Genomic DNA, 26,807 nt, shown 5'->3' with positions numbered 1-26,807 from the left:
AACAGCTGTGCTGTGCACTAAGATTTACTCGGTAGAAAATAGTCAATCTAAAAACTAAAAGACAAAAAAATGCAACAACCAACCTGAACAGAGGACTCAAGCGGCAGCCTCCAGTAACTCCCTGTCTGCACGCTCCCTAATCCTCCTCTCAAGCTCCGGCCTGAAATGCCTGATAAGACCCTGAACAGGCCAAGCAGCAGCATCACCCAAAGCACATATTGTGTGCCCTTCGATCTGCTTTGTCACCTCTTGAAGCATGTCAATCTCCTCCAATTTAGCATTACCAACTTTCAATCTTTCCATGATCATCCAAAGCCATCCTGTACCTTCCCTGCAAGGTGTACACTGACCACAGCTCTCATGCTTGTAGAAGTAAGAGAGCCTTGCAATCGCATCCACAACATCAGCCGATTTATCCATCACAATCACAGCTGCAGTCCCCAACCCTGACTGGACAGCCTTGAGTGCATCATAGTCCATCATCACATCATCACATATGTGCTTGGGAAGCAAAGGGACAGATGAACCCCCTGGTATTACTGCAAGTAAATTGTCCCATCCTCCTCTAACACCCCCACAGTGCCTGTCTATCAGCTCCTTTAACGGCATGCTCATCTCCTCTTCAACTGTGCAAGGCTTGTTCACATGACCCGAAACGCAAAATAGCTTTGTCCCAGAGTTGTTCTTCCTGCCAAAACTAGCAAACCACTCTGGCCCACGCCTTAAAATGGTAGGAGAAACAGCAACTGTTTCAACATTTGTAACAGTTGTAGGACAACCATATAACCCTGCATTAGCTGGAAAAGGAGGCTTCAATCTCGGCTTCCCTTGTTTCCCTTCAAGGCTCTCTAAAAGTGCTGTCTCTTCACCGCAGATATAGGCACCAGCACCATAGTGGATATGCACATCAAAATCATAACCAGATCCACAAGCATTCTTCCCTAGCAGTGCTGCTGCATAAGCTTCTTTCCTAGCCTTCTCAAGGTTTAAGCGTTCATTCACATATTCACCCCTGATGTACAACATTGATACAGTTATAAACTACACTACTACAGTGTTCCAAATATAACTTTTGTTGCCAGAAAATAGAAAATAATTCCCCAAGTACGTATAGAAATAAAGGCAAAACTGGCAAATAAAGAAAAAGAAAAAGCATAGAAAAACAGTGATCAAGACAAAGAACAAGATTCATGCATGATAATAGTCATTACTACTACTGGTTGTTTTATCCTAACTTTTTTGGGTGAATGTTTTCTCGTAACTTGAGCTCTAAAAAAGGCTACATATACCTCCTCACTAAGAAGGAAAGAAGGAAGAACTTATCAGCCCTTGGCCCAGTCCCACAAAAGGGTGCAGCTGAGCGTACGCTAGACTATGAGGACTGGAATATGATCAGGATTTAACAGTGGAAAAAAAGCCACAGAAATTTCGTATTGAGTTCAGAAATCAAAACTGTGGACACTCTTACAGACAGTACACTTGATGGAAAGTTTTAAGCAATATCGGAGTCTAAGTCATGTCATGATGGTATATGCAGTTGTCACTATGATATAATTAGTTATTAACGAGAACAAACAAGTAATAATATTCATTTATATGAAATTTATATAATGAAACGAATTTATATGATATTTAAAGGAAGAACTAGTTAGCAATGGACGAGGAACAGAGGGCCAAAGAGTTTAAAAGATGAATGATATCAAACCAACAAATCAAGCTTCACACAAACACTTCCAACCAATAAATGCAAGAAACTCTGAAACCGTATAAGACTGTTAAAATCCACCTACTCTCCACCTACTTCACCCACTTAAACCTACTCCACTAAACCTAACCCACTACACCACTACCACCTCACCTACTCCACTAAACCTAACCCACTACACCACTACCACCTCCACTTCACCTACTCCTTACCTACTACACACTCACCCTCTTCTATATATAAGAATCATGAATCATTGTAATAGATAACAACATATCAATCAATAATAATACATACAATTTATTCTCTCTCTTTCTCTATACATTATTTTTTACATGGTATCAGAGCTGGTTTAAAACCTAGTATTTTCGCTTCCCCGGCGGGCGGCAACCTCACCTTAGCCGCCCGCCGGACCTCAACCTATTCCGCTGATAAAATCAACAAAGATTTGTGCAACTGTAGTCATGTGTGAGGCTGATGGAGACGAATTCTTCACCTCATATGACGAGACAGTCTGGAACTGGAAACACTGCAACATTCTGCTCTGGAATTCTGCAGCAGCTAGATTATAGCTTGGTTGAGTGCCAAGCTTTGGTTCTTCCACCCACTCTTGAACTTGCCCAGCAAAGTGTGAAGGTTCATGCTTGTGTTGGAGGGACTAGTGTGCGCGAAGATCAGCGCATTCTCTCCAGTGGGGTTCATGTTGTTGTTGGTACTCCTGGTCGTGTGTTTGACATGTTGCGGAGACAATCACTTCGCCCTGTTTGCATCAAAATGTTTGTCTTGGACGAAGCTGATGAAATGCTGTCACGAGGTTTTTAAAAATCAGATCTATGATATTTTCCAGTTGCTGCCACCCAAAATCCAGGTTGGGCTGTTCTCAGTTGCTGCCACCCAAAATCCAGGTTGGGGTGTTCTCTGCCACAATGCCACCAGAGGCTCTTGAAATCACCAGGAAATTCATGAATAAGCCCGGAAAGAGAAAAAGCTCATGCTAGGATTTGCGAAGTGATTCGTTGCAGGAATTTTGACTTTGGATGAAACCCTTACCATACTCCACTCATTCTCTCCAACTGTTCTAACTTTTTATTTTTATTATTATTATTATTATATCAAATAATCAATGCACTCATGTTCCCCACTAACAGTGTCCACTTTTGACCCAAACCATTTTCAATCCATCATTTCTCCTTCACCTTTTGCACCCCACTCACCGACTCTCTCTCCACTTTATCACATGGGTTTGTCCCTCTCTCTCCTCCATTTGATTTCAAAAATCACTTATTTTTATTTATTTTTTCCAAATCACTTTTCCTCTTTTTTAAATACCCCACTTTATTTTGAAACAATCGCACTGATGTTTTTCATATAATCCATCTATAAATATTTTTTATCTATTTTCTTTCTCCCTTGTTTTCTTTCATTTTATTTTTATTTTTTCAACAAAACACTCCCAAAACAAAAACAAAAAAAAAAACAACATTTTACAAACTTGTCATTTCTTCATGCCGGGGATCAACCCCGATCAGCATTTTACACCATAAAAAATAAAATAAAATAAAAATAAAAAATAAAATAAAACAAAACACAAAACAAAACAAAACACAACCAACACAAATCGGAACAGTGGGATTTTTCTTCTCGCCTATTCCGCCGGTCTTTTCTTCTTGCCTCCGTCCTGGGCGGTCCTTGACGGTGTTGCCTCCGTGTTTCCCACTCCACTTGGCACAATCACTACTCCCTGCTCCTCCACTGCAGCATATGGCGGCCCTCCAAATCGGAACATCACGGAGGCCTTCCGCTTCAGCTCCTTGTTTTCTGACTTTAGCACACTTATCTCTGCTCGCGCATCCTTATACATGCGCTGGAGCAGAGCCAGCTGGGAGTTTAACTGCTGCACCTCATTTGCCCTACTCTGCAGCCGGTTCGACAAGTTTGTAACCGCAGTCATGGTTTCCACACATGACTTCAATGTATACTGATTGGCTTCCACATCCGACTGCACTGCCATTCTTTGCTCCACAGACCGCATCGGAAAGTTCAACGGAGCAAAACCAGAGGTGTTTGGTTGAGGTTCACTGGCCACCGCACCAGTTCTCTCTCTTGTTGACTCATTGAGGTCAGGAAAGAGAGTGAGTAGACCACGGGATGAAGAGGCCATATTCTGGGTAGCTGAACGGGAAGAAGAGGCCATGTTTTTTGGGTTGCTAAGTGTTTCCGAGAAGGGTTGGATACAGAGTATTACAGAGTTTCTCTCTCAGCAAAGGAAGAGTTTTTTCAGAGGATTTTCAGAAGTTTTTTGTCTGCCTCAGCCTCAGCATCAACCTTGGTTAAATAGCGAGGCAGCCACGCGTATCGCGCGCCACTTGACGCCAGACGACAAACGGGCGCGCCAGCCAAGGCACTCACGTGCCTCGCCATCATGTCCGGCACATCTTTTTATGGATTGGGCACGCCTTTTGATGGCACGCCTTTTTATGGATTGGGCACGCCTTTTGATGGCACGCCTTTTGAAAGATTGGGCACACCTTTTGAGGGTGCGACTTTTTAAGGGTCCGACAAGACTCTGTAAACTGTCCCGACATTGATTCCGGTTAGCTCCTTTATGGGTCCGACAAGACTCTGTAAACTGTCCCGACATAGATTCCGGTTAGTTTCTACAAGGGTCCGACAAGACTCTGTAAACTGTCCCGACATTGATTCCGGTTAGCTCCTTTATGGGTCCGACAAGACTCTGTAAACTGTCCCGACATAGATTCCGGTTAGTTTCTACAAGGGTCCGACAAGACTCTGTAAACTGTCCCGACATTGATTCCGGTTAGTTTCTACAAGGGTCCAGCAAGACTCCGTAAACTGTCACCACAACTGTCACAACATTGTCTGCTACAACGGTCCGACATGACCCCATAAACTGTCTTCTACATCGGTCTGACACCGCCATCCAGTGTCCTCTACACCGTTATGACACCACTATACAGTGTCCTCTACAACGTTATGACACCCCCATACAGTGTCCTCTACAACGTTATGACACCACCATCCAGTGTCTTCACCAATGGTCTGACACGACCATACAGTGTCTCTTATCCTCTTTTATTTTTATGTATTTTCTTGTTTTGTTACTCTCTCCAAACTCAAGTTGGTTAGTTCCTATCCCCCTTGAGTTTGCGGGGGGCTGTTAAAATCCACCTACTCTCCACCTACTTCACCCACTTAAACCTACTCCACTAAACCTAACCCACTACACCACTACCACCTCACCTACTCCACTAAACCTAACCCACTACACCACTACCACCTCCACTTCACCTACTCCTTACCTACTACACACTCACCCTCTTCTATATATAAGAATCATGAATCATTGTAATAGATAACAACATATCAATCAATAATAATACATACAATTTATTCTCTCTCTTTCTCTATACATTATTTTTTACAAAGACATTAACAGCTTCAAAACCTCATTGCAACTTAGAGCCCACATTGTTTAAAAATCTTATACAAGACTACATATAAGAAAGGGGAAGCTTGCAGAATATTAAAAAGCACCTAAGAGAGACAAAAGAAAGAAAAACAAATTGATTTTAATGTCTCAATTTTATCTCACTAATCCCTCTCAGGTGGTAAGAAACACATGCCAGCCTTACACCATTGTGAGTCTCTGGTTCAAAAAAATGGGCACATAATGTAGTGTGGTAGTTAACCTTTTGTCACTAATGTGATGGATACTTGTACCTGAGAGTTTCTACCATTTGATGGAGAACACCTTGTTTCGTGTAATGCCTTCACATAATGTAGCAAATTTTTGCCATTTGACAGAGTTGATTTAGTGAATTAAACCACTACACTACAGTTACACTTCACAAAATTTTAAATATTTCACAATTTTACATGAAATTATATCCATTTCAACTTTGCGCTCCATATAGCAGCAACACGAGTTTTTCAAGTTTATTTTCTCAATCATCCTGAATAATTCTAAAATGTTTAATAACTTTCTCTACCATGTAATCCTTGAAGCCCAAATTTGTCACTACACTCCTTAGTGATATAAGGTTCAATGTTCCCTAAAAGACACTTGAGAATGATAAAGCTAGGTCAAAGTCTAAGATTACATATCAATATGACATTGAAGAAGTTAATGGATTTTCATAAAACGATAAAATGGCAAAGGAATTCAAATACATTAACAACAATCTCTCTAGAACCTATGGGCATGTCAGTTCATGTTCTACAACACGAAAATCTTCACTTTTCATGTTACATAAAGCATAAAAATTCCTTCTTTTCCTCAGATTTGTCCTCGTAAAATTAAGGAAAAGAAAATAATAATAATAAAAAAAAAGACAAACCCATTAGCTAAAAACCTAGGGCAATCAATCAGTTCATCACATTGTTTCAGATAGAGGGTTTCAATTAATTATTTGAAATCCTAACAGCTCAACTTAGTTCACGAGATCTGTTAAAGATACAGAATTTTTAAACTTTACAAATTCACACATACGTACACATTCTATAAAAATGTATAGATACAAAAAAACATGAGAATGAAATCAAATGAGAAATCAAAACTCTAAAAATAGAGAATTGGAAGAGATTGCGTACCATAACACGAGCGATTATCAGATGGGATTTGAAGAAGAAGAAGAAGAAGATGATGATTTGCCAAGTGCGAATACAAGTAACCGACGGTGGAGATGTATTATCAGAAATGGGGGAATTATCGGACGGTGAGGATTAATTGTGGTTTTGTGATGATCACTAGAACACGTGGACTGCAGTGTTAAATCCCGTGTAGTTCATGGGCCAAACCTCTGATTCTTGACGACGTGTTGGAAGTCCAATGGGCCAATTTCTATCTAGGCCTGAAAATCGTTATTTTGGGTCAATGAGCCCAATTTTCTGAAAGCCCCAAAATATTTAAGGTAAATTTTGTAGATATTAATAATTAAAATCATAATTTTTTCATGAATTTATAATAAATTTTTCCTGTTACCGCTTAATGGTAATTTTTCTAAATATTTACGTATATATGTATAAAAAAATTTAAATTTTCACAAAAGACAAGAAAAAAATTATATTTTCTATCGGTCCAATTGAGTAGAACCTAAAATTCTCAAAATAAATAAATAAATAAATAAAGAAAAATTTAATCATGGATGATTTGAAAGCGATTACATGTATCAGGATTTATTATCGGTAAATTTAATATAATCCTCTCTTGATAGAGTTTTTCATAAAAATAAATTAATAAAATAATAAAAAGGCTAACCATAATTAACTAGGACTACAACCCTCACACCTTAAACAATGGTGCTACTTGCATAAAAAATATGTTTAGAAAAAAAATTTGATTGTGAGCCTTATAAGAGGAAGAAGTTGAACTCGTCAATCAAATAAAATACTAAATGGGTAATTCAGCTTGAACACACAGTACAGGTCAAATGATCATACATCATAACAATTATTGAACCATAAAAGCTTCAAATGTTTCATAAACACAGAACTTGGCTAAAGACTCTTCCAATACAACTAAAAACTTTTGGAGTACACTATCAGCCGCAAAGAGCAAATGGATTTGGTACTCATGAACAAGCATAGAGAATCCAATTCACAAACAGAACTATGTAGACCACCATCTAAGATTTTAAAAAATAAATAAACAAATAAGAGAAAAAAATTTAAACAAAATAGTCATGGATTCAGCCACAACCATCCAGAGTTCCACTTCCAACTCAACAGGACACCAAAATACCAGTTTGAAGTAACAAGGCTCTGGCAAAAGAAAAGAACAATCATGGATTCTCTATCCCGAAATTTCTGTCTATTGATTTTCTATCCCATTTTTGTGATATTAATCTTGACCGAGTTCAATTCTAGAGGAGCATAAATTGCATGAAAGATCAAAGTTCGACAAAATGAATCCAATGGCCAAATTTATCTAGTATATAGTGTGCTAGAAAGCTACAAAAGCATAGAATCCTCACTCAATAGTATATAGAAAGAGTCCGATGATGTTGGAGAGACGGGCGTTGGATGCCAATAGACCATAACCAAAGATCTAAATCCACACTCAACACCTGGACAAAATGCACAAGGAAATAGAGATATGAAAATAGGATATAAGATAAATTCATCTTGAAAAATAGATAACAAAACAAGAGAGACAAAAGAGCGTGTAATTGGAGAATCATTAATGAGCAAAAACGATGCCAGCTAAACTGAGAAGATTGAAATGAAGTAAATTTGGGAAACAAATTATATTATTATATGTTGTTCCCTTTCAAAGAAAAAATAAGAAATGTAAAATGAGTTTTCATTTGTAAGACTGCCAAAGGAGCTTCATCCAAATCTGTCGTTCAAGAGTTTTGATTTATTTAAGCTGTAGCACAACAAGATCATCAAAGCAAGAAGCCTCACATAGCTCATCAATTTCTAAGAGTGATTTCCAATTATTGGCACATGTACGGGACTAATTCCTCTGTAAGTGTGTATTAATAATTAGTAACTATAATCCAACATATTTTTGGACTTACAAGTGATCACATTTTAAAATTCCCAACTGAAATTGTAAAAAATAACAAAAAGACTTCTTTTTCTTTTCTTTTCTTTTCTTTTCTTTTTTTTTCCAGGAGTCAATATAACTAAATTTCATCGAACTTTATTTGGGTTGGATCGCAAGCAATTGGGGACAAGAAAACTTGAAGACCAGCACACTTTGGTTGCCAATCCCCTCAATGGCTAAGCTTTCAACTCTTAGACATAATAGATTTCTTCAGGAAGATTTTCTAGATTACTGGCTGGTAAAAAGTAGTATAGAACGGTGGCGGTGGATTAGGGTAGTTATGAATATATGGATTATCTCCTTCCTGCAGGCTTTCTAGTTTGGGATGGCAGTGGATTAGGCTTTCACAGGATGGGAGAGTCATTGTGTGGACTGTGGCAAAGGAAGGGGATCAATGGGATGGTAACGTTTTGAAGGATTTTCAGACCCTGTTTGGGATGGTAAGGTTCTGATTTCTTAAATGATCTGTTTGTTTGGCACAATAATCTACTATAATGCAATTCTGTTTGAGGCGTAGATTTCATTATTGATTTATAACAAAAATGGCAAAAATAATCAGAGAATCGATGATATTCTTGTGTCCTTTTTCTCTTATGCATCCCCAATTCTTCATCTCCACCACGCATTAGATTAGACATACATATATACACACACACAAGTTCAATCTATGTAAACAATTGTTCAATTCCAACAAGCATTAAGATAACAAACAAGTTCAGTCTCTGTAAAACACAGATTGAAACACAATAAGAAATTGAAAACACAATAAACAGGTCGATTACGGAGAGAGTTTAGAGAGTACTGACCTAGGGTTTTCGATACCAGGTGAGAGAGAACTCGAAAGAGAAGTAAATCAACAACTGAGATTCTTCTTCAATGAATCGAAGATGAAATCTTCCAGTGATTGAAGATTGCGATGTAGAAAATGATAAAGAGAAAGAAAAAGAGATGATCGGATCAATATTGTAAATCATATATATGTGTATATGCGGGGAGAGAGAGAGAGAGAGAGAGAGAGAAACGCACCAAAAATTGAAGAAGATCGAGCAAATCTGCCATGGATGCTTCCAATCTGTATTAGAGCACTAGAGAGAGAGCAAACTCGTTGAAGAGAGAAAGAGAGTTGCAACTTTTTGATTGCTAGCAAATCCTGTTAGGGCTGAAGTGAGTCCCGATTTTTTAATGGTTAAAATGATAAAAATATTTGGTCACAAAATGTTTTTAATTGATAATGACAAAAATATTTAGTCTCTAAAAAGGTTAATAATATATTAGCAACCAAATTTATTAGTCTCAATAAGTTATGTAAATATTAAGTGAGAATATTAATAGTCATTTTTATAATCTTATAAGTAAGTTATCATATATTTTAATTTGTCCCTAAAAGATTATTTTTAGTGACCAAATTCAATTAGTCCTTAAATATTAGTCTCTAAAAGACTAATTTCTTGTAGTGAGTTACGTTTGTCTTTGCAGCTTAGTAAGTTATATTTCCAAAGAATATGTAGAAATTTAATGTATAAAGAGCAATAGAGAATTGTATTAATGATTGATTTATGTTTGTTGTATTGTTGATGTTACAAGGCTTCCTATTATATAGGAGAGGATTTGGGAGTAGGTGAGTGTGTGTGGTAGGTGTAGGAAAGTAGGTGAAGTAGGTGAGTGTGTGTGGTAGTGGAGGTGGTAGGTGGAGTGGGTTATGGTAAATTCTAACAGCCCTCCGCAAACTCAAGGAGGATAGAAACTAACCAACTTGAGTTTGAAGAGAGGAACAAAACAAGAAAATACATAAAAAAAGGATAGGAGACACTGTATGGTCGTGTCAGACCGATGTAGAAGACAGTTTATGGGGTCATGTCGGACCGGTGTAGAAGACAGTTTACGGGGTCATGTCGGACCGTTGTAGCAGACAGTTTACGGGGTCATGTTGGACCGTTGTAGCAGACACTATTGTGACAGTTGTGGTGACAGTTTACGGAGTCTTGCTGGACCCTTGTAGAAACTAACCGGAATCAATGTCGGGACAGTTTACAGAGTCTTGTCGGACCCATGAAGGAGCTAACCGGAATCAATGTCGGGACAGTTTACAGAGTCTTGTCGGACCCTTGTAGAAACTAACCGGAATCTATGTCGGGACAGTTTACAGAGTCTTGTCGGACCCTTGAAAAAGCTAACCGTAATCAAATGTCGGGACAGTTTATAGGGTCATGTCGGACCGTTGTAGCAGTTGCACCCTCAAAAGGTGTGCCCAATTTTTCAAAAAGGCGTGCCATCAAAAGGCGTGCCCACTTTATCAAACGATGTGCCATGAAAAGGCGTGCCAGTTTGTCGGGCGTCAAGAGGCGCGCGATGCGCGTGGCTGCCTCGACTATAAGACAGAGGCTGAGGCTGAGGCAAAAAACACCTGTGAGAGATATTCTGAGAGAGATTTCTGAGAGAGATTCTGTATAACACTCTGTTGCCCAAAAAATGGCTTCATCGTCTTCCCGCGGGCTGCTCACCCTCTTTCCCGACCTCAACGAGTCAACGAGAGAGAGAACTGGTGCGGTGGCACTGGAAACTCAACCAAGCGCCCCGGAGTTTGCTCCGTTGAACTTTCCGATGCGGTCGGTGGAGCAAAGGATGGCAGGGCAGTCGGATGTGGAGGCCAATCAATATACTTTGAAGGCATGTATGGAAAGCATGACGGCGGTCACAAATTTGTCGAACCGGCTGCAGAGTAGGACAAATGAGGTGCAGCATTTAAACTCCCAACTGGCTCTGCTCCAACGCATGTATAAGGATGCGCGAGCAGAGATAAGCGTGCTAAGGGCAGAAAACAAGGAGCTGAAGCGGAAGGCCACCGTGATGTTCCGATTTGGAGGTCCGCCATATGCTGCAGTGGAGGAGCATGGGGGTGTGAACGTGCTCGGTGGACTAGGAAACACGGAGGCAACACCGTCAAGGACCGCCCAGGACGGAGGCAAGAAGAAGAGACCTGCGGCAGAGTAGAGAAGAAAAATTCCGCCTGTGGATGTGGTGGTTTGTTGGTTTGTTTTGTTGTTTTGTTTTTTTTTTTTTTTTTTTTTTTTTTTTTTTTGTGTGTGTGTGTAAAATTGTGAACGGGGTTGATCCCGGAGATGAATAAAATATGGGTGTTGTGCAAATTTATAAATTGTTGTTGTTGTTGTTTTTTTTTTTTGTTTTTTTGTTTTTTTGTTTTTTTGTTTTTTTTTATGACGAAAAAATAAAATAAGATAAAGAAAAGGAAAGGGGGGTGTGGATGAGTGGGGATAAGAGTTGAAAATGATTACAAAAAATAAAATAAAAAAGAAAAGGAAAGTGGGAATCAAAACGGTGGGCTGGAAAGTGAGAGATATAGTAAAATAAGAGAAAGTGTGGAACAAGAGTAAGGAAAAGAATCGTGGGTCACATGGTGTTCTAAGAAGAATAATAAAATGAAGGAGGGTGCCTGGTGCTTATTTATATATATATAATGTTTGTTTTTGTGGGGACCATCATGGACTGTGAATTCATCACCCCAGAAAAGGATATGACTCTCCCTGCTCCTTCAAAAACAAATAAGTATGCCCCACAATCTCATCCAATTCATCATCAAGTGAGAATATGTGCTTACTGATGTATAAAGCAGTATACCTCCTTTTGCTCAATCCTCGAGGGATAGGTCCAGGCCACCTTGTAGCATGGCCAGCCAAAGGAAAAGTCCTAAGAAGGGCAGCATGCCACAAACATTCTTCCCGAAACAGGTTAGCCCACTGCTTCTTCACACAAGATAGTTGCAACCATTCCGATATGGGAACACGAATGAATATTTCTATCAGTAGATGATCTGGAAGCTTCCCAAAAGGATTATCAGCAGAAATGAAAGTGGTACTTCTGCTACTATCATCTGTCATTAGGCTATGGAACAATGCTGAGAGAAGAAGGTGAGAGCTGAGAGGAGAGGTCTCTCTCTCTCTCTCAGCTTGGGACTTGAAAGAGAGATAGAAGGACGGCAGCTGGGGAGGAAGCACATGCAGAGTGATCAAGGTATGTGTAGAGGTCCGGCGGGCGGTCAAGGCGAGACTGCCGCCCGCCGGTGAAGCAGAATGACTAGGTTGTTAACCTTGCTCTGATACCATGTAGAAATTTAATGTATAAAGAGCAATAGAGAATTGTATTAATGATTGATTTATGTTTGTTGTATTGTTGATGTTACAAGGCTTCCTATTATATAGGAGAGGATTTGGGAGTAGGTGAGTGTGTGTGGTAGGTGTAGGAAAGTAGGTGAAGTAGGTGAGTGTGTGTGGTAGTGGAGGTGGTAGGTGGAGTGGGTTATGGTAAATTCTAACAGAATATTTTAATTGTGAACCTATGTCCCTTTATTGCATCATACAATTCTTTTTCTTCCGAAGAGAAGGGGACAGATAAACATTTTATTGGACCCTATTCATGACACAACCCAGTTTCATAAGAGATTCCTGTGAAAATATCAACCTTCAGGGACATTTCAAGTGATCTGCCATGGGTCTAACCAAACTTTTATGTTGATAAATACATATTTATATATAGAAAATACCCTCAAACCAACTATTAAATGCATAAATCAGGCCCCCTTATATGTTCATTAAAAGCCTCGTTTGAGATGCTTTCTTTAAGGTGAAAATTTTCTTTCTACTTCCCTTGAAATATCTACAATTGTAGCCAGATCGCCTCCTTGTGGTGGTGGCTCATTGCATTGCTAAAGGGTATGTCTTCAATACACATTATAAGGTTACCGGAAAAAATGAAATCAGCTTGTTTGATTAATTTTAACCATGTGGTTAAAAAAAATCTCTATTTACATACATGTCAAGACTTAGACGTTCTTTACATGCAATGTTTGATAAATTTTGAATAAACTAAATATTGGAATAATAAACATGAGCTAATTAGTATAATGTTATTTATCAGCTAAATGGGTCCATGGATTTGAAAATCTATTGAAGGGGCCATGTGAGCTGATTTGCATTCTGTTGATCCTTTTATGCATGTAAAGATAGCATGCTATTACAACCCAAAGGGCTAGACTGCACACAAGACTAACAAAACTCCTAACAGGATTCTGAGTTGTTTTAACTCTTCCCCAAAGATTAAAAACTTGCTCGCTTTTAACACCACCCATATAAGGCCATGTTGCTTCAAAAAGAGGAATAAGCGATGCCATGCAGAACATATTAAACCTATCAAATAACTAAGTGCAATCCCCCACTTTATGATTTAAACCCTTTGATTGCAACTGCATTGATTTACGATCCCCCTCCCCCCTCCTAACTAACTACTTTCTTCCACATTCAATAGGATAATGAGAGCAACCTGAAGCATGCTTGGTTAAAGCATAGGATAAGAGCAAGCAAAGATCTTGTGTTCAATTTTCATTGCATACTTGACCATTATAATACATGCACGTGTTTGGTTTGCTTATTGTGGAGTTCAGACACATGTGACGAGGCATTTTGAGGATACAAATACTTAAGTTACACTCACTGTAATAGCTTAGAAATCCAAATCCTTCAATACTCACTCTTCAATCACCTTACTCAAAAAAGGTTCTTTTGCAAGAGGAATAGAGGAAGAAGAAAAGAAAAGACTAAATAATCTCAAGATAAATCATTACAAAATACAAGAATGATTTCAAAAATCAGATATTGATGCATGCTGGCTTTTCATAATAATAATCAGAGCAATTTAGGAACTAAAGAAATTATTTGCAATGTTCAGTTTTCAAGATTAACTTGAAAATAAGGGCTTGTTCACTAGGTGAGAATTCAAGAAAAGAATTAATTCTTTTCTCTCTAAAAAGTCTGGTCATCTAATTAATAAAATTTCCAAGAATCATGCACGTCAAAAAAAAAAAACCTAAGAACTTGGAGACGGTGGATTCATTATTGTATTTCGACTGTGCGGATGTCAGTTTTGGTCAATGGTTCTCCAGCAAGATTCTTTTCTACTTATCAAGGTTTACGGCAAGGAGATCCTTTATCCCCGCTATTGTTCATTCTGGTTATGGAGGCTTTGGGACATTTGTTGTCCAAGGCGGTTCATGGAGGCTTGTTGGAGGGCTTTGAGATGGGCTCGGGCCCTGCGTCATTGCTGGTTTCACATCTTTTCTACGCAGATGACGCACTTATATTTTGTGATGTGGATGTAGACCAGATTAGACATCTTCGGTGTGTGTTGATGTGTTTTGAGGCTGCGTTAGGATTGCGGGTTAATCTTTCAAAGTTTGAATTGATCCCGATTGGGGAGGTGGCACGGTTGCCGGTTTTGGCAACAATTTTGGAGTGTAAAATGGTTTCGTTGCTGGTGTCGTATCTTGGTCTTCCATTGGGAGCTTCTTTCAAGGCTCGAGGGGTATGGGATGGAGTGGTAGAAAGGGTGCAACGAAGGTTACCTGGCTAGAAGCGACTATACTTGTCAAAAGGAGGGAGGCTTACCTTGATCAAGGGTGTCTTGTCGAGTATTCCGACTTATTTTATGTCTGTTCACGTGATTCCAGTCATAGTGGCAAAGAGGATTGAGAAGCTGCAGTGAGACTTTTATGGGGTGATGAGGGGGTGGTTTCTCATTCCCATTTGGTGGCTTGGGATCGGGTGTGTGTTCCAACGGAGATAGGGGGTTTGGGGATTAGGCGGTTGGTCTTTGTTGGGTAAGTGGTTGTGGCGTTTTAAGGGAGAGAGGGAGCATTTATGGAGGAAGGTGGTTGTGACGAAGTACGGATTGGGTAGAAGGGGGGTGGTGTTCGGGAAGGGTGGGGCTGATTCATAGTCGGGGTGTTTGGAAAGGTATTTGGTTGGGTTGGGAGGAGTTTTGGCGGCGGGTTCGATTGAAGGTAGGGGTAGGGGATAGAGTGTACTTTTAGCATAACAAATGGTGTGGTGACATTCCTTCAGACCAGATGTTCCCATTGATTTTTGGGATTGTAGAAGACTATGAGGTCATGGTGGGGGATGTTCGGATTGGCCAGGGACAGGAGATTGTTTTGAACGTACAGTTGCGCCATTCTATTCAAGATTGGGAGGTGGATCAGTTAGTGGAGCTGTTGGGTTTCTTATATGGGTTGCGAGGTGGGAATGTAGGGGAGGATTCGATGGTTTAGACTTGCCCGGGTTCCAAAGGGCTATTTTCTGTGTCTTCATTCTATGGTGCGCTTGTTCATGTCGATACAGATCTCTTCTCTTGGAAATGTGTGTGGGTCTCAGGCACGCCTTCCAAGGTAACTTTCTTTGTCTGAATGGCAACTTTAGGCCATATTCTGACCATTGATAATTTAAGGTGGCGTGGGCATATTATAGCAAATTGGTGTTGTTTGTGTTGTGGCGATGGCGATGCCAAGCCGGTGGATCATTTGCTTATTCATTACCCAGTTGCTTGTGGGCTATGAATGCTTCTTGTTGCAACTTTTGGCTTGGAATGGGTACAGCCAGGCACTGTGTCGGCAGTTTTATAAAGTTGGGCTAAAGGTAGGGTTGGGCGGAGGCATCAAAAAGCATGGATGATAGCTTCTCACTGTTTAATGTGGCTTCTTTGGTTAGAGCACAATAGGCGGGTTTTCCAAGGAGTGTCTCATTCAGTTCCTTGGTTGGAGAGACGGTTGCTTATGGTGTTATATAATTGGGTTACAAGGTTGATTGATCCAAATGTTTTGGCTTTTGTAGATTTTGTGGAGGATTAGTTATCTTAGTTTTTCTTTAGGGGCCTAATTTTTGTATTATTTGCATCATCTTGATACTTTTCTAATAAAGTTCGCATATTTATCAACAACAAAAAAAAAAAAAAACCCAAGAATCACATTCCTACAAACATCCCAATTGAAATGAAATAAACAAGATTTAACTCCAACCCAAATCAGTAGAAATAACCTCTAGCCCATATTGGTTACATGAACATAAATTAGGACTTTCAGTTAAAAAGTTGTATCACCTACTTCACTAGGAAACCTAGTTCGGGAGCTAAGGCATAAAGTAAGAAGGGAAAAAGGCATCCCCTATTGACCAATTGTGGTTAGCCTTTACTCAGTCATTACTCTTTCATTCATCATTTAAACCCAAAAAACCAACACACAAGAACAATAAAAAGCAAATAAATCAAGTTGTTAATTTAAATTATACAAATGCATAACATCTAAATAAGAGCATCTTCAAATTAGTCAACTTCCCCAAAATTGTACCTTCAGAAAATAAAGTTTCCAAAAAATGGGTTCTCTACAAAAAGGAAACTTTCCCAAAAATAATTTTTCAAACAAAAGATTCGTGCAAGGAAATTTGTATGCAACAAGGAAAGTTCCCTAACTAAAAAAATTCTTAAACCGTGATGATTCCTAATCATATTCAAACACAAATGGCTACTTAAGAGTTTAGGATTTAGGATGTTGATCTAAATTCTACATGATTATTTATACTATCTCAAACTATTTTCGCTCATTTAATCTTCAATTAGTGCCCCTTCCAAAATTTCATGAATGCATGCATTTATTATTCTAAATTTCCTTGTAACACCACTCATCAATCTCAACATTCTCATTTAAACTAAACCCATTTTTTGAACTCGTTTCTTCACCTCCCCACATTTGCAAAATACAACAAAACTAGCCTTGCAGTAATCCTGTAGAAAATTTTTAGCAGTAATTGTACAATTACACAATACTCCTAGTGTATTCTTCCATTTCATCCATTATGCTCCAAGTTTATTGGCCTTATCCTCCTGATGTATTCTTCCGTTTCATTCATCATGCTCTAAATTTTTTAAGGCAAATCCTTGTAAGTTATAAAGTCACTACATCAACAGAAACTTAAAAAATAATGTAACACCACTTATGCATATGTACTAACTATGGTTGTTTATTGAGAGTTCCGTCACTCCAATCTAGAACAGACCCCCCTCTACTTTAGTCTGTAGTAGCCTTATATTCTTCTAAATGAAACCAAACTAACTGAAACGAAATCAGATCTGATAGCTCTTAGATTGCAACAAATCAGGCCAACAGGTACGTATATTGTAGCTGTTATATGACATATTCATACCTCATGTCGACTCACAAGCTCAACAAGAACTTCAATGGCTAGATCAAATGACAATGAAACCTAATTCATCACAAAGAACTAAATTGCATGAGCGAATCCATCAAGATACTTCACTCAACCAATGATAATAGTTAGAAAGATTACCTGCAAAGAGTTGAACACAAAATAGTGGATGTGCTGGCAATGAGCTGGGGGGAAATCTCTGAGAAGCACCCAGCTCGAACCTGAATGTAGGATGGCACGATTAAATGGGCATGAGACATGGAGATCTAAAATATGTCAAAACTACAGCATTTATCATGCTAAGTATAGGGGGGGTTTGTCAAATGGGACCTGGATACTTCAAATCAAAACTATTGGAGCACAAACAAAATATAAAATTCAAAAAATAACACCCAAAAAAAAAAGGTCCACAGTTCCCAGTATTAAAATAAATCTTTGCAAGTTATTCATCAGGAAAGGACAATTGCACATTCTTAACAATTTTCTTACCCAACTCAATAAACAACGCAATATGTTTTTGTTCCTCTCATGCAGTTGAATGCCAGCATCAAGCCTTTTCTCAGATTGCTGCAGTAGAAACACAAGAACCATAGGCGTGTGCAAAAGAAACTGCTTTTAACATATGAATACATACATTAACAGTTAATGAAGGCCAAATTTGCAATTTCTTTATATGTATATCGAAGAAGAAGAAGAAGAAGAAGAAGAAGAAGAAGAAGAAGAATATAAGGATGAGAAGGTATATAAATGTTTCAAATAATCAAAATGCCCTAAACCTCTCGGCCGTACTCGCCTCGGCGGGCTGGACTTATAATAGAATCAGTACTTGGATCCTCGACAACTTCAAGCAGGACAGTGAGCATCTCCAAAACAGCAATATTGCCATCATCCTGGCTTTGCAGATTCTCAAGACTGTAAAAAAGTTGCTCAATAGGTTTACTATGCTCGACAGCATGAAGTATAAGAGCAGAGAGTGCAAGACAGATTTGTGTTAAAAGCTGTCACAAAGATAAACCAACTTTCAGTCAAACACTTCTTTAAGTAACCCAAAACAAATACATAAATAAATACTTCATTCAAATGATAGATACAACACCAAAATAAAACAAAACAAAACAAAAAAATAAAATAAAAACAAGATGCAGCAGCAAAATCTAACATTCAATCAAGTTTTTTGACAGAATATCCCAAAAATTGCATCTGTTTCAAGCATTAGAGCACCCGCAGATCCAATCAGGATAAAGAAGAGAAAGCACCTGTGAGGGGCCTGAACTAAATCTTTTAGCAGCTACAAGAAGAGCGTTTAGCAGAGCATCTTTAGCTCCCAACAGCAAATAATATCCTTCATTTTGGATCTGTAAAATGGCAGAAAAAAATTGGAAATTTATTAATGTACACCTGAATGAACATGTGTGTACATCTGTCTGCAACAGGATGCCAAAATGGGGCAAGATGAAACTATTTGGTCAGAGCATAAAATAATAATTATAAATACTTTGTCATGTGTGTCCAGACGTGTCCAAAAAGAGAAAACTGTATGAAACCTTGTCAACAACTACTATATTATTTCTATAGACTATTTTGAATGAAGGGTGTTGAATTCATTAGCTAAAATTTTGAACTTCTTTCATATAAGTACAAAGAAATATCATTAAAGAGGCACCAAGGAAGTGCAACCCAGATACAAAAGAAAACTGTATATCATCTATCCATCAAAAAAACTATTCCAAAATGTCTACAGAATCCAAAATTTGATTTGAGGAAGGGTTGACTGTCCCCGAAAACCAACTATACAAAAAGGTTCCTCCTTTCCATCAAAGGCTCTTCTATTTGGTTCAATCCAAACCAACCACGTAACCACCAAAGGAACCAAGTTCCAAGTTTTCTCCTCCTCCCCACCCTAGCCCCACCACAAGAATAAAGAAGTTCCTCCACCTTCTGAGAAAGCACCCATTCCACTTTGAACAAATGTAAAATTAAGGACCACAAGTCATGCACCACCTCACAGTGAATAAGAAGATGACTTATTGTTTCTTCATCATACTTACACATGCAACACCAAATAACATGCACTTGCTCTGAATCAAATTATCAACCATAAAGATCTTACTACACACCAAACAAAGAAAGCAACCTTAGATGGGACCTTAGCACCCCAAACCCCTTTCCAAGGAAATAAAGACTCCCTATGGCCTGAAAGGGTAGAATAGTATGACTTCAAGCTAAACTGTCCAAACGAGGCCCTCATCTATCAAAGAAAATCTCCTCCATCCCAGTCTGAGTGGAATACAGACACCCAAAGAATCCAGAAATTTTGTTTAAAGGGGGGAAAGGTAAGTGTAGCAAAAAAAAATTTATGTTAGTGATTTCTTAATACTTATCTCAGTTATTTCATATAATTTTCTAGCTATATAATTAGGATCTAAGTATGTAATTTATTAAAATGTCATTTTAGAACATTTTATTTGTTGATATTGTATGAATGCTCATGGTAGAAATACTCATAAATTAAAAGAATAATAGAAGAATTTTGAAAAACTTAAGGGGCGCTGCCCCCCTTGGCTCACCCTTGGCATCATCCCCTGCCCAAGGAGATTCATCAACTCCTCCATCTCCCAATCAGTAGCTCCCTCCACAATGCAATGTTACTATCAATATTAAGAAGAGACAGATTAGAAGAATGACAGAGCTTAAAATTAGGGTTAGCAAACTATTTATATTAAACAAGGATGACATTACATTGACACTAATACCCTCAACATTGCCCCTCAAACTGGTTTGTATATATCATATGTACCTAGCTTGTTACAAATATACCTCCCCTGGGAACCAACAAAGGTTTGATGAATAAATCTACCAACCCACATTCTGACTTTACATGACTTGTACCAATCACATTCTATGACAACTTCTCTCTGATAAGATGACATTCAACCACAATGGGTTTCATTCTTTCATGAAACACTTGATTGGATGCAATGTGAACTGCTGCCTTGTTATCACATAACATATTCGTAGAATGATGATGCTTAGACCCAAATTCTTCGAACATATGTTTCAACCGGATCAATTCACAAGTAGTATATGCCATAACTCTATATTCAGACTCAACACTCGATCGAGCAACCACCGTTTGTTTCTTACTTTTTCATGACACCAAGTTAACTCCAACAAAGACACAATTGCCAAAAGTTGATATTCTATCTAATGAAGATCCAGCCCAATCTACACCAGTATAACCCTCAAAAAGTCACTAAAAAAACCAAAAAGTCTATAACCTATACCAAAAAGTCAAATATTTCATTTTCTCTCTACTTTTTACACATCTTTTCATAAAAAACCAAATATAATAGTTTTTTTTACCTCATATTTTAGTCAAAAAGTTACTAAAATAGTATGTTCCCAAACGAGGGCTAAGTGTGACTATGATTTTGGCATAGTAAACTACAGCCAGGTGCACTTTTGAGATATCTCAAAATACATACAATAGCATCCCAATGACATGTTCAAGGAGCAGCCAAAAACTAGTGCACCACACCTACTGTAAAGAAATGTTTAGTCCTGTAACATTTAAATAATTCAGCTTGCCAACCAACAATCGATTGAGCCCTGGATTAGATAACAACTCAGCCTGATCTGCCATCAATTTGGTGTTTGGGTCCATAGGAGAGATCAACGAGAGATCAGAGAATGTTTAGGCAGATTCATTTAAATGGTGATCTTTCTGATGAATTAGGGATGTTTTGTGGGTTAACTTAAATGGCCTGTCACATGGTCCTCATTCTAATGTCATACTACAAACCAATTTCCCCAGTAGAATCCCTGCGTTAAAGCTGGCAGAGTTGTGGAAAAAATTGGGAGACCTAGACAATAACTTTTAAAATAACAATGAGAGATTGAACTAAATTAAATTTGGGAGACCTATACAATAACTTTTAGGATAACAATGAGAGATTAAGCTAAATATCAATCAAACAAATTTAAGGAAAATTAGTCCAGAAGAAGGTTGAAAGTGGAGCATGACATATCAAGAACTGATTCCAAGGACTTTTTCCCCAAAAAATCAATAGCACCAGGTTGTGCGTAAATTTTATGGCAGTGAGGCTGCTGCAGGTATCAAGCAAGCTCTAGTGAACTAGGTGTGCGACATTCCAGGTAACCACGATAGCAAATGAAATGAACAAAGCTTGCACACATGTATCATAACCACAGCACATTGCTTGTTTTTGGTTTTCACGTGTGTCTAATTCCACACACATTGTCCAAAATAGGCCGCAGCTTAATTGCCAAGTAACAAAGAGCGGAGTAAAATTGCGGAATATGTACACCTACCAACCTACCTGCCTACCTAGGGAGAGAGGAGAGGGAGGAAAAGAAGAGATGCAAGGAGGAAGAGGGAAAGGGAGAGACGGACCTTTCGTTTAAGAATCTGAGCGGCGAAGAACTCAACTTCAAAATCGTTTAGGAAAGGTTGATGATGATGGTGATGGTGATGGTGATTGTGATGGTGATCGGAGGTAAGGATGGAGGGCTACCTCCCAAGCGGCGTCAGTCTGCTGAAACTGAACCAGCCATTGATTGGCAGCAACACGGTTGCACGATTGAGAGTCGTGATTCAGGACACAAACCGCCTGAGCCACCTTGATTTGCAACTCCATCCGTCCGTCTCTCCTATTCTGTTCTCTAAGAAAGCAACGGACAACAGACAATCATGGATGCCAAAACCACCAGAGCATGACGCCTGTAGATGATTGATTGATTCTTTATCTTTACAGCATCCTCCCTTGATCCGACGGCTTTTATTAGGGTCACGAATGTGGAAACATTACAAAAAATTCGATTTTTTGCGACAGCAAATGACTTTTAGCGACAGCAAACGGGAGGTCACAATAGAGGGCGTTGCATTTTACTATCGCAAAATGTTACTATTTGCGACGGCATTTTACTGTCACAAATAATGTGTAAAAATACAGGCCTTTTTGCGACGGCACTGTTTTACCGTCGCCAAAAGTATTATTTGAGACGGTAGAAATTGCCGTCGCAAATTGTTTTTTTCTTTTTGCGACGGCATTGATTATATCGCAAAAAAGGTTTTTGATTTTTTGCGACGGTGTGGTGCCGTCGCAAAAAATGAAATATTTATTAAAAATTATAAAATACCTGTTTTTTGCGACGGTTTGGTGTCGTGGCAAAAAAAAAAAAAAAACTCCTGTAAATTAATTAAAAATATTAAAATTACCTATATTCAATGAAAAACAATTTAAAAAAACAAAAACAAAAACAAAAATTGCATACTAACATAAAAATTCCTGTATAGAAATAATAATTTCTCCATAATAAACATATTCTTGGATTCACAACTATACATTAACAAAATTAACCCAGCACATAATGTTCCATAATACATATATAATGTTTAAATACATAATGTTATTCATAATTCAAAATAACATAAATCAAAATTAAAAATTTTCCTCAACATTCTCCGTGGTACAAAAACAAAAATTAGTGGCATTCTTCACAGGCATGAAATCCACAAGAAGCAAACTCCTACTCCGGAAATATCTGGAAAAAAAAAAAAATTAATTAATTAATGACAATATAATTATGTGTTAATTATGTGTTAAAAAGAAAATTTTCAACAAGAAAATAATTCAGAATGTAAAGAAATATTTTGAATGAAACAAACTAAAGAGGCTAGTGCCATGACCTCTTTGTTTTGATGAACTATATTTTCTAAATATATTTTCTGGACAAAAGGCTCCATTTATATGTAGCCCATAAATCTGCTTGAAATGTGAAAATAGATCAAGCCTCTTCAAAAAGCTTCACAAAATCTTTTACACATACTTTCTTCTCCTCGACGAAAATTTCCCTGAAATATTTTGAAGCAAAAACAACAGAGGGTTTAGGGGTTAGAGTGAGTAATCCACAGGTGACATGAATCAAAGCTTCAGTTTACTCAAATGCACCAGTGAAACTTAAGATCCCAATATTACCAGTGAGCAAGTGGCAAAGGAAGCCTAAGGGACAAGCGTACCTCAAAAGAGTACGCTCTCACAGGTGCTAACTGAGAACCATATTGGATTACTTGAGAAATGCCACCCTATAGTGAAATCAATCAGATTGTTCGATAAGCCAAGTTACCAATTCATGTAGGAGAGGTCAAGTTCATCCAAGTCAGATTTTTACATAGAACATAAAATAGGTTAGCAAACCACCACCACCAAAAAACAAAAAAAACAAAAAAACAAAAAAACAAACAAACAAACTATATTTATTATTTGTTGACGTTCTTACGAAAAATCGTTTGACAAAAATTGACTTCTTGTCAGGGTCTCTGGCTCTAGGCTTCAGTCTGTTAGAAACTTAGTGGAAAGCCTGTATCTCAACCTGCTTCTCTGGCTCTACAAGCATTAACTTCTTTCATTAGCTATTAGCGTCATTTAATAATATAATTCAAGGAGAAACTCTACTTGATCATTGTTCCCTACAGAAAGTGAGGAAGGCTGAACAAGAAGCACTAAAATAAATGGTATAGTAGCATAAACACAAGGCCAACTACTTTATGGAATCTCTACAATCTTTTATCTCTGTTTTGTAGCATTTACAATGCATCATGTTACAATAAGAGGGTAATCTAGTCATGAAATTCTGCAGTAATTAGCATCACAAAAAAACCACTACCCCATTTGACTTTTTCCTTTCTTAGTTAAAAAATGGAAATTATTTTGTAAATCAAAACCAAACATTGCCCTTCTTGAAGTTTGAAGGGAATTTCCTTGTTGAATTTCGGATCACTCACCTGTAGATGATGTTATGCCTGAAAGACTGCCACAAGCAAGGCTGACCAGGACATTGGAGTCATCGGGCCTAAGGCCAACAAAAGGAGTGTAAAAAAGATGCATGAATAATTCAGCACCAAAAAAAAAAGAAAATGGAAATATAGAAACAGTCCATAATTGTTATGTATTTTAAATTTAAAATCTTCCTTAACTGGTTATGATAAATGAAGGAAATAATTCGTAAAGCTAATAAGAATAATAAGTTATAAAAACAAATAAGTCCCAAAAGTAAGCACACAAATGCGTGTTTGAGTGCCATGTGAACATATGCAAGGGTGCATTATCCATGCAACGGAAGAATAAACTAAAATTTCCCAAAAGCATCATTTGTTGCTAGTGTACATATCAAGTCCAGTTTGAAGAATTGGTTAATGTCACACCCCAAGTAACCTACTGGCCAAACAACTTGAACAGAGTGGATACCAAGTTACCAACATGGCCCAAACGCTTAAGCCCAAGTAATATACCAAATTAAGGTTTCATATTATATCAAAGGGAGATGCAGGATATCACAGTTATACACATACAAAAGGGACAGTTTTCTAATGAAATATCACTGCTCAAACTGAAATTCTAGCATACATGGCATGAAATTGTATTCGGTGAGATTTACCGATAAATAAAAGTGGAAGAATACAACATACAAAAGGGACATACTTATAATTTATAAGATACCATAAATGAAACATTTCAATTGTTTTAACAATCCAATGCTTGTTAATGGAAATACCATTAGCACTTGTTATCTGTGGACCTGGAACATGATCATGATGCAGTCTCTAATTCGTCAAGATCAGGAATTGAAATTCTTGTTGTTAAACTTGTTCAAAAAATTTAGTGAAGTGATGGTGTGTTAGTTATGTAATAGTGTCATTGAAAACCTTTTCAGGAGAGGGAAAAAGTTAACAAGGAATACAAATGCTAGAAAGAAATTAGTTCAGAGCTTGTACTCGTCAGCACGTTGAAAATCCACTTCCTTGAATGGAAATTGTTTTGGCCATTCCACATTCTTCAACACCTTAAAAATTGATGAAATTAAAGAAGTTCAATAACAAGTGACCACAATAATGAATCAGAAAGAAGTTGGGCCACTAAAAGATTTAGTGGCGTGAAACAAAATAATCTGAAATCTAATTGGTATGATAAAATGTAAAATTGGATCACAAATTCTAAATTCCAACTGATTATTGGCATGAAAATCTCAAGTTAGTCGATGTATTCTCCAATTTTGCTTCCATCAGGGGAGAAACTAAAATTTTCATATTACAAATACCATTTGAAAGTTGTAACCATCATCCCCAAATCCTGGCATCATGAGTAAACAACACATCAAATTCCAAAACCAAAAACAAGGAATTTGATTTTCTTTCGCTTTACCATCGACCCATTATCATAAACCTCAAAATTTGATAAACACAGCAGGCAAACACAGTTAATCAAATTCAACAAACCCCAGCAAGGATGGCACTTTTTTTTGAAGGTTGGTTTCATTGTTGAAGGTGGGTCTTAAAACACATATATACCTTGCTGCTTCTTCTTTTTTTCAGATACTTTTTTATTTTTATTTTTTTTTGGTCATGACATTTGGTTGGTGTTTTAGTGGGTGCCACAGTTAGGTCTCCAAAGTGAAATCATCTTCACCTGATGTTCTAGAATTATTATGAATCATTTGATCAACACACAAAACAGAGAGGAAAAATAAGCAAAGCATTTTTTTCTACACAAAAAAAAAAAAAAGAAAGAAAAAAACCAACCCAACAAAACTAAAGATCAATTTATCGTAAATCAATCAACTTAAATTTAAATTGTATAACAATAAATTAATCTCACTTACATCAAACCCAACATAGCTCTTTTCCTCATCATCCAATCCTAGAAATTGCAGAGCTCTCCTTCCACCATCCACCGCAGTGACTATCAACACAAACAAAACAAACCCATTGACACATTTAATCAAACACTTGATGTGCATGAAAATGGATGCCAAAAAAATACGAATTTGCTTATTACTTTACAAGAACATGAACATCATCATCATCGAAGACTTATCTTTCAAACGTTTCACGTCCGATCATTTAACAGGTTTCACTATAAAATCCTCTGCCCCTTCCTCCAAACACCTGTCATTTACAAATGAATATCAATATCAAAATTTTAAAATTATAATACATAATAGTTTGAAATTTTAAATATAAATTTACAAAACAACAATGAGCTAAACATTATCAAACATAACTGGGTTCTTCTGCATCGCTCAATAGGTCCTGTTCTTGCTCGTACTTGGATGAAACCGCGGCGTTTTGTACGAACTTGGAAGGCGAGGAGGCTTCGAAGGGTCTAGAAGGAGAGAGAAGAAATGAGGAACTTCGTATTCGTCGCACGCTGCTCGATGTCGTCATCTGCCGCCGCTCGCCGGAGAGAGAGAGAGAGCCGTAAGAAGAGATTAGGGATTTTTGGTTGTAGGGGATTTTTATTTTTTTATTTTTTTTTTGTTACAGGAAAATCCTCCCGTTCTTCCGCAGGTCCAAGGCAGTGGCCCTTGAGGAGATCTATAACTTGGAAGAAGCTTGTCCCGACCTCCTAAGGTAAGCTCCGCTCCCCTGGGTTGTTGTAGGGGATTTTGGTTCAAGAGATTGGGGGGC

The 26,807-nt window shown here is 37.9% G+C and overlaps 2 protein-coding genes, 1 long non-coding RNA gene and 1 pseudogene across 33 annotated transcripts in view; 1 reads left to right on the top strand and 3 right to left on the bottom strand.

Moving 5' to 3' along the window:
- The window catches only part of LOC114293267 (uncharacterized), a 47,440-nt gene extending 25,220 nt beyond the window's left edge, over positions 1-22,220 (bottom strand). For 8 of the 24 annotated variants that reach the window (XM_082901082.1, XM_082901073.1, XM_082901078.1 and 5 more), the window contains exons 1-4: positions 9,303-9,467; positions 9,083-9,170; positions 7,699-7,791; positions 84-1,012 (exon numbers count right to left, since the gene is read on the bottom strand). Coding sequence is in view for 1 of the 24 variants with exons in the window: in XM_082901092.1 (XP_082757218.1) it covers positions 17,356-17,377; positions 17,462-17,541; positions 17,810-17,929; positions 18,097-18,318; positions 18,577-18,675; positions 19,888-19,932 (588 nt within the window). In the remaining 23 variants the exon portion in view is untranslated. Of the gene's footprint in view, positions 1-83; positions 1,013-6,316; positions 6,614-7,698; positions 7,792-9,082; positions 9,171-9,302; positions 9,468-17,317; positions 17,378-17,461; positions 17,542-17,809; positions 17,930-18,096; positions 18,319-18,576; positions 18,676-19,887; positions 19,969-21,734 lie in introns of those variants that run through there. The other 16 variants (XR_014348046.1, XR_014348044.1, XR_014348045.1 and 13 more) reach the window with 7 other exon arrangements.
- LOC145806278 (NADH dehydrogenase [ubiquinone] flavoprotein 1, mitochondrial pseudogene) lies at positions 97-1,026 on the bottom strand (annotated as a pseudogene).
- On the top strand, positions 1,518-3,185 carry LOC145805871 (uncharacterized). Its single transcript, XR_014348051.1, has 2 exons — positions 1,518-2,573; positions 2,611-3,185. It is a non-coding gene; the product is annotated as an uncharacterized LOC145805871 (long non-coding RNA).
- A 445-nt stretch (positions 22,221-22,665) lies between the features above and the next one.
- LOC114277037 (uncharacterized) lies at positions 22,666-26,597 on the bottom strand. Of its 8 annotated transcripts, none has more exons than XM_082901101.1 (8): positions 26,402-26,587; positions 26,000-26,285; positions 25,116-25,183; positions 24,126-24,193; positions 23,621-23,727; positions 23,320-23,426; positions 23,031-23,195; positions 22,666-22,885 (listed from the first exon to the last, which is right to left on the bottom strand). In XM_082901101.1, exons 2-5 carry the CDS (start codon positions 26,135-26,137, stop codon positions 23,690-23,692), a joined length of 312 nt encoding a protein of 103 aa, XP_082757227.1. In that variant the 5' UTR covers positions 26,138-26,285; positions 26,402-26,587; the 3' UTR covers positions 22,666-22,885; positions 23,031-23,195; positions 23,320-23,426; positions 23,621-23,689. The 8 variants fall into 8 exon arrangements, with proteins under 8 accessions (XP_082757227.1, XP_082757226.1, XP_082757224.1 ...); XM_082901100.1 differs by having other exon boundaries at positions 23,361-23,426; XM_082901098.1 differs by lacking the exon at positions 23,621-23,727 and having other exon boundaries at positions 23,165-23,195; positions 26,402-26,597.
- Between the last annotated feature and the right edge of the window lie 210 nt (positions 26,598-26,807).

Source organism: Camellia sinensis, chromosome 13 (genome assembly GCF_055761805.1).
Source record: "Camellia sinensis isolate YWXY chromosome 13, ASM5576180v1, whole genome shotgun sequence".
Classification (NCBI taxonomy): domain Eukaryota; kingdom Viridiplantae; phylum Streptophyta; class Magnoliopsida; order Ericales; family Theaceae; genus Camellia; species Camellia sinensis.
Note: the sequence above shows the minus strand (reverse complement) of the source record. Positions and strands in the feature narration are given on the sequence as shown.

What these genes read in the sequence shown, in the direction of transcription:
- LOC114277037 (XM_082901098.1), bottom strand. Translation starts at nt 26,137, where the DNA reads ATGCACATCAAGTGTTTGATTAAATGTGTCAATGGGTTTGTTTTGTTT. An exon ending in AGAGCTATGTTGGGTTTGAT is followed by an intron (nt 25,184 to 25,999) that starts GTAAGTGAGATT and finishes TCAATTTTTAAG; the next exon opens with GTGTTGAAGAATGTGGAATG. An exon ending in AGGCATAACATCATCTACAG is followed by an intron (nt 23,427 to 24,125) that starts GTGAGTGATCCG and finishes ATTTCACTATAG; the next exon opens with GGTGGCATTTCTCAAGTAAT.